The 8,196-nt window shown below is 38.1% G+C and overlaps 1 protein-coding gene across 2 annotated transcripts in view; it reads left to right on the forward strand.

Annotated features, from left to right (window-relative positions):
• LOC130909007 (kinesin-1 heavy chain-like) overlaps positions 1–8,196 on the forward strand; it is a 59,089-nt gene extending 50,893 nt beyond the window's left edge. For both annotated transcript variants that reach the window (XM_057825043.1, XM_057825042.1), the window contains exons 24-26: positions 1,144–1,357; positions 1,567–1,675; positions 7,551–8,196. In XM_057825043.1, coding sequence (XP_057681026.1) covers positions 1,144–1,357; positions 1,567–1,675; positions 7,551–7,557 — 330 coding nt within the window. In that variant the 3' untranslated portion in view covers positions 7,558–8,196. The remainder of the gene's footprint in view (positions 1–1,143; positions 1,358–1,566; positions 1,676–7,550) is intronic.

The raw sequence follows: 8,196 nt of genomic DNA on the forward strand, positions 1-8,196 counted from the left end.
TGTCATGTCATAATTATCACCGTCTTTTGACAGTCTTATGGTGCCACTGTCAAATAAAGTTACTAAATACCATAACTAGCAATTAATGAAACAACTGGAACAGTAACTGAAGAAGCAATTAGTACAGAACATGAATTTTGATATTTACATCTGTAGCGGTGTATTGCATGCTAGGAGGCATGTTTGACGAAAACAGTGTTAGCAGCAGGTGGCAGCAGAGGTTGACTGTCTCCCCCAAAGGTTCAGTGATGGCCAAATGAAGCTTATTGAAGCAATGAAGCTTTGCAGCCAAGTGCCATCCGGCAAATTATGTCACTAACTCCATTTATGTCCAGCTGTGATTTTTTACATCCATTCAAAAGTGAGATAATTTGCCGGATTACACAAAATGACAATAAGCTTTCATTAATGCTCATTGCAATGTCATAAATATGATGGTCTTTTGACAGTCTTATGGCGCCACTGTCAAATAAAGTATTACTAAATAACATGACTAGCAATTAATGAAACAACTGGAACAGTAACTGAATAAACAATTAGTACAGAACATGAATTTTGATTTATTTACATCTGTAGTGGTGCAATGCATGTTGGACGAAAACAGTGTTAGCAGCAGGGGTTGACTGTCTCCCCCAAGGGAACAGTGATGGCCAAATGAAGCTTTTTGAAGCAATGCAGCTTTGCAGCCAATTGGTTCAAAGCTTAATGGGGATTCATTCAGTCTTTCAGTGCTGCTGTCAAATAAAGTGTTATCCATTAATATCTTTTGGTGTACATATCACAGAGTACAGTGAGGACAGCTGCACTTATTATCTATGAACAAATGCCATTTTCATGTCAAATTTGGTGGGTCGCGGCTTATAGTCAGGTGCGCCTTTTATAGTCTGAAAATTACGGTACCCTTCCTAAATTGGTCAGGATAGAGACATGATGTACAAAACTCCTCCATAACAAAATGTTGGAGAACAAGTCTTTTTTTTAAAATCCAAATTTCCCTCAAATCTCACGAACTATGCTTATTTTTTCATAATGTTAGTTGATTTCCGAATGGTATCATCCAAATACTATGTATTTTACCAGGTTTGTGTCAAGTCTTTGTGGTTTATGTTAAGACCTCTGTACTGTATGTTCACTGTAATGTAGCTGCTACAAGACAATGCTGCCCTCAATTCTGCAATTCCTAAAATGGAGAAGCGTCTTCGAGCCACAGTTGAACGGATCCAAGCCCTGGAAGGCGCTCTGAAGGACGCCAAAGAGAGTGCCGCCCGCGACCGCAAACGCCACGAGGAGGAAGTTGAGCGCATCAGGGAGGCCACTAAGCCTAAAAACATGGCGAGGAGAGGCTCAGCTCAGATTGGTGATCATTTTCATCAATGTTTTCCCTTTTATTGCAAATAAATACCGTATTGTCTTCCTTAGTAATTAGCATGGTCATTATTTGGAATTTTCCCAGAAGGCTTGACATTACTGCATATGGATTTGGAAAATGTCCTCCACAGAAATATGAATGTGTCAAACATAATGATAATATGATCATGACTAATCTTTGCTCTGTGTCCAACCCAGCCAAGCCCATTCGACCAGGCCAGCTGCCAGGCGCCTTGCTTTTGAACCCAAATGGAAACAGGTCCAACCTCATGCAGAGTTATGGTGGCATCAAGGAAGGGGATGACAGGCAAGAAAGGAGTAACTTACTTAATCTATTTGTCACACTAGTCAAAACATCATATTCGTTTTTTTTTTTTTTTTTTTTTTTTTTTTTTTTTAAACACTGTTAAACTTGAGAGTTTGTAGAAAGGGCGTAGGTTTGCATAGGGACAGTAGGGACATAACACAACCAACTGTTCAGTAAGCTCAAATTGTCCCCGCTAACGTTTTAAGCAACCTTATTTGCATTATATAATGCCTCCCGGTATATACTGAAGGTAATTGAGATTGTCTTCCTATATGTTGTAAGGATACAGTTGAACCTACCATTATTGAGTGAATTATTTTCATTATGTTCAGACTTACATTTGCTCCTTTTCACTTGCTTAATGATCCTGGTAATCCCCCCCACCCACCCAACGCACGTTTGATTGGCTGATGACTTGACCCCACGCCCCCCGCCACACATACACACACGCACACTCACACAGCATTGACAGATTCACGTCGACAACATGACGCCTCGTTCGAAGAGGAGGGATATTACAGGTTTTTTTTCGGCCAGCAGCACTCACTTTAAGTAATGTAAAAAGTAGGGCTGTCAAACGATTAAAAATTTTAATCGAGTTAATTACAGCTTAAAAATGAATGAATCGTAATTCAAACCATCTATAAAATATGCCATATTTTTCTGTAAATTATTGTTGGAATGGAAAGAAGACACAAGACGGATGTATACATTCAACATATGTTACATAAGTACTGTATTTTGAACTGTTTATGTCTGGAAGCCCGGCAACGTAACCATGTGACGTCTCCGCCCTACGACGTCAACAACAATGGCAACCTACTACTTAAACTAATTTTACAAATTGTATAAAACAAAAAGATCAAGAGGGGTTTTAGTATCAAATTATTTGAACTCATAATACTGTTTATCTTTTAAGAACTCCATGTCTTTCTATCTGCGGATCCCTTTGATAAAAAGACTTGCACTTCAGAATGTTTCTTTTGGAGTTTAAAAAACAAAAAATGTTTGAATCGAACGTTGTATCACCTGAACCAATACACATTACAGTTATTTCGTATAAGTCCATACAGATTTATTTTGCATTGATCATTTAGCCCAGTGGTCCCCAAACTACGGCCCGCCTCCACATTAGGTCCGGCCCCCTAAACAATATTTTATTTTATTTTTTTTTCAATAGTGTTATTTATTTCCTGGCTTTTTTCTGTGAAGAACCCAGAGATGGTTATTTGGTTATTATCTATTTAATTAATAGTGTTGTTTTATTATTTATTATATTATATTCAGGGGTGCACATATTTTTTTTGCCCAGGTTCTCAGAGGAGGACCTGGAAATGCGACTTGGTCCTCATTGTGCTTGAGCGCCGACCCGCCTGATGCGATAAAATTATGACAAGCTTTACTTAGAGCCAATTACCTTTAATTAATTATATTAACAATTAATGCTTGATTATCAAGTGGCACAACAAAATTGCCATTACTTTGAAGTGAAATGTAAAGAAACACATAAAAGCACTAATTCAAAATAAAGGGCATCGGCTCCCACATGAACTCCAAGCCTTTGTAAAAGGGGGATGTCCTCCTCATAAGAGCTCATTGAACGTGCATGTTTAGCTTTGTGAAATGCGAGCAAAAACACATTTGTCAGTGCATGGCGCTGTTCTTCAATAACTTTTTTCCGCCACTTGTCCATAGGGCGAGTGTTGTCCTGTCTGGCGTCGATAGTTTGCTTAATTGCCACATGCTCTGTTTTTTTCGTGCTTTTCAAAGTTTGGATGGCTAAAATTCTTTGACCCTACATAAAATGCGTTGCTCTTATTAACGACAGTGGGATTCTCACGCCAAATGTTGGACCACATTTCCGTGCGAGCATCATTTGCTTCTAGCCAAGGTACCTCTTGCAGCCACTTTTCAGCAAAAGTCCTTTTTTCCGGTAGCTCCGGTGACGTCTCTGTCGTCTGTCTGTCTTTTGACGGGGGTGGGGGAACACGGAAATAATTACTCAGTGGGGCCTGCCTCTTTGACATTTTGAGAAGTGATTTTCTCGTGTCCGCCGCAAATACAGTGGTCAGCCATCGGTACGCAAAAGCGTATGGAAGCTGTTGAGGGCCAGCGCGTTTGTCTTCGTCCGGTACGCATGCGCGCATGCGGACCACTTATGTGCACCCCTGATTATATTATATATACATATTAGATTACATTATTACTATTTTTTTATTTTATTTACTTTAGTTCCGTGAAGAATCCAGAATGGGTTATTTGATTGTGGCTTTCTGAAAAACAATAAATTCAAACCTCTTAAACTACTGGAATGCAAAGAAAACTGTTTTAGCACACTTACTTCTAATAACACATACAAAAACAGATTTTCATTCAAAATTGTATTTTTTCAATGATTTGCAAAATAAAGGTTTACAAAAACAGCAAAAACCCCAACCTCCATCTCCTAATTTTTATTTTCCCTCATTTCCTCACATACTAAAATGCCAAATCTCAATTTTAACTACTTAAGAACATAGGATGTATATTAAAATTGAAGTTAATGTAAACATTCTTTTTTCTTTTTTTTTTTAAACGGATATAAGTAACATACATTCAGAAAAATAAGTACAAATGACTTATATTATGCAGAGTGAAATGGAATATATTTTGAAGATCGCGCAAAAATTGGCAAAAACATTTTAAATAATAAGGAAATGAATAAGTCGCCTAACATAAATGAACAAATATAAGTCCAAAGTGTACATTGACAGCTAAGATGTTCTGAACCTCCCCATCAGAGCAAAGAAAACTAAATATGATAAATAAGCCTAAGCTCTTTTGTTGCTCTTATCATTTTATCCATTTTATGTTGCAATGCCCTTTTTAGTCGCATCAATTCAACTTTTTTTTTTTTTTTGGCTGTTCCAGAAAACATCCACATTTGAACCAATCAGCGCTAACTACCTCTGCTGATCACATGTCAGTATGTCAGCCAATTGAATGGATAAATGAGTCCAGGTGTTTTGCTTTGCTGCGTGCATTCGCACATTGACGTGACTCATCATCGTCAGACTCAGATAACTGCAGCAGCTGGGGAAATCTCCATGCCGTCCGTGGAATAAAATAAATAATCAATATTGGTGAAAACGGATTACGCTACACAAGCACTTTATTATGATTGTTGTTCACAGTTCAGTCCATTTAAATCTGATCTTGGTAGATTGTTTTCGTCTTGGAGATGAAATACAGTGCCTTGCAAAAGTATTCGGCCCCCTTGAATCTTGCAACCTTTCGCCACATTTCAGGCTTCAAACATAAAGATATGAAATTTAATTTTTTTGTCAAGAATCAACAAGTGGGACACAATCGTGAAGTGGAACAACATTTATTGGATAATTTAAACTTTTTTAACAAATAAAAAACTGAAAAGTGGGGTGTGCAATATTATTCGGCCCCCTTCCGTTAATACTTTGTAGCGCTACCTTTTGCTCCAATTACAGCTGCAAGTCGCTTGGGGTATGTTTCTATCAGTTTTGCACATCGAGAGACTGACATTCTTGCCCATTCTTCCTTGCAAAACAGCTCGAGCTCAGTGAGGTTGGATGGAGAGTGTTTGTGAACAGCAGTCTTCAGCTCTTTCCACAGATTCTCGATTGGATTCAGGTGTGGACTTTGACTTGGCCCTTCTAACACCTGGATACGTTTATTTTTTAACCATTCCATTGTAGATTTGGCTTTATGTTTTGGATCATTGTCCTGTTGGAAGATAAATCTCCGTCCCAGTCTCAGGTCTTGTGCAGATACCAACAGGTTTTCTTCCAGAATGTTCCTGTATTTGGCTGCATCCATCTTCCCGTCAATTTTAACCATCTTCCCTGTCCGTGCTGAGGAAAAGCAGGCCCAAACCATGATGCTGCCACCACCATGTTTGACAGTGGGGATGGTGTGTTCAGGGTGATGAGCTGTGTTGCTTTTACGCCAAACATATCGTTTTGCATTGTGGTTTCATCTGACCAGAGCACCTTCGTCCACATGTTTGGTGTGTCTCCCAGGTGGCTTGTGGCAAACTTTAAACGAGACATTTTATGGATATCTTTGAGAAATGGCTTTCTTCTTGCCACTCTTCCATAAAGGCCATATTTGTGCAGTGTACGACTGATTGTTGTCCTATGGACAGACTCTCCCACCTCAGCTGTAGATCTCTGCAGTTCATCCAGAGTTATCATGGGCCTCTTGGCTGCATCTCTGATCAGTTTTCTCCTTGTTTGAGAAGAAAGTTTGGAAGGACGGCCGGGTCTTGGTAGATTTGCAGTGGTCTGATGCTCCTTCCATTTCAATATGATGGCTTGCACAGTGCTCCTTGAGACGTTTAAAGCTTGGGAAATCTTTTTGTATCCAAATCCGGCTTTAAACTTCTCCACAACAGTATCTCGGACCTGCCTGGTGTGTTCCTTGGTTTTCATAATGCTCTCTGCACTTTAAACAGAACCCTGAGACTACCACAGAGCAGGTGCATTTATACGGAGACTTGATTACACACAGGTGGATTCTATTTATCATCATCGGTCATTTAGGACAACATTGGATCATTCAGAGATCCTCACTGAACTTCTGGAGTGAGTTTGCTGCACTGAAAATAAAGGGGCCGAATAATATTGCACGCCCCACTTTTCAGTTTTTTATTTGTTAAAAAAGTTTAAATTATCCAGTAAATGTTGTTCCACAACTCTCGATTGTGTCCCACTTGTTGTTGATTCTTGACAAAAAAATTAAATTTCATATCTTTATGTTTGAAGCCTGAAATGTGGCGAAAGGTTGCAAGATTCAAGGGGGGCGAATACTTTTGCAAGGCACTGTACATGTGTGGCAGCTTAGCATTTTTTTGGGTGGTTTTTTTAATAGCGTTTTGACAGTTTTCGTCATATTTTCGGAATCAAAGCACCGTGTACCGGAACAGCATTCCGGCCTTGAATCTTATACCGGAACTGCGTTCTGGCCCTGAATCTCATTCCGGAACTGCGTTCCTGACCGTTCTGGCCCACTTTCACCCCTAGGTTTATCCCTTTCTCCCCAATTTTCATTTTTATTTTATTTATGTGGTTTTAACTCAGCCAAAAGGAGATTTCATTTTGTTGTTGTTGTTGTTGAGTTTGGCTGTGCTTGTGGACAAAAGCAATAGTGTCTTACATGAAGGAAGGCTGAATTTGTATTTATTTTTTGTTTATCCCTGACTAAGAGGTTTTTTGTGTTATTTCTAATGTTTATCCTTATATATTATATGTACTGTATGTTATATTACGGTAATTTCTCAACAATGTTGAGTGGTCTTAAGACAAAAGTTTTTTTTTTTTGCATTCCTGGATCGTTAAGAGATTATTACCAAGTTTGTATTTATTGTGTATTTTAATATAATTTGAGTTATGTGATTTGATAATTAAATCCAGACATTTATTCTGGAAGTGTTTCTTTAGTACCTTTTGAAAACAAAGGTTTGAATGGAACAGTGTATCACCTGAACCAATATATATGAAAGTTAGTATAACTCAATACAGATGTATTTTGCATTGTTTATTTAGCCTATCAATTAATTAGGTTTATATTCGTGAGAAATGTAGCCCTGACCCCCATTCACCCGATCTGTTTGGTCTTATTAATTTCCCTTTCCCAGCAAAAAGTGTACATGCAGGTTATGCTGTTATATCGTCCCTACCAATGATGAGACCAAACCTACACCCTTGCTTTCACAAACCCAAATGTTTCTCCAGACTTCTTCAAGAGTTGTTTTTGGTACCTTCTGTACAATTTACACATGTGTTATCAAAAGAAAGTTCTGTTTGTTATTTTATTTTATTTTTTTGCATCCGTCCTCATTCTTGTCCTCTTATCCCAACAGCTCATGAAGGTCAGCTCAGGGCAAAGTACTCGTATGAAGATAAAGGCGCTGACACACCATTCTTTTTCCATCAAAGTGTACATACTGTATACTTCCTGTATGCATTGGCTGTGCAAGTCACCATTTCAAACTTCCCGTTCACTGTACAAACATTGTTCTTCCAAATCCAACTGTTCTGATTTATTTCCACATGCATAGTTATTAACAACAAATAAAAAATGTAATAATGTTGTCCCGACATTTTTCTGCACATACTCTGAAAGCTGATTATAGGATTATAACATTCATTGTGCTTTTGTTGGAACGTTTGAGTAAAAATAAATTGGAAACAAATGAATGTGTAATGCAAGTTCCAGAACCTCGTCAGCATCATTAATGTGAGGAATAACTGCATCTGTCTTCTTTAGGTTTACAGTCACTGTTCATACAAAAACTTGGGAGTATAATCATTGTAATTGGTGGGCTCTGGATCATATTTATACTAAAGAAAAAATGTATTTAAAAAGGAAAAAGGATGTCTCTGTGTGTGTCTGTGTGTTTATTTCTGTCAAAAAGAACATATTAAGGTCAATATAATTTAGGTATTTTCAGTGACAGATTTTGTATTTTTGCTCAAGATTGAAGGTAAACTCAGAGACTTAAAATT

Source organism: Corythoichthys intestinalis, chromosome 20 (assembly GCF_030265065.1).
Source record: "Corythoichthys intestinalis isolate RoL2023-P3 chromosome 20, ASM3026506v1, whole genome shotgun sequence".
Taxonomy (NCBI): Eukaryota; Metazoa; Chordata; class Actinopteri; order Syngnathiformes; family Syngnathidae; genus Corythoichthys; species Corythoichthys intestinalis.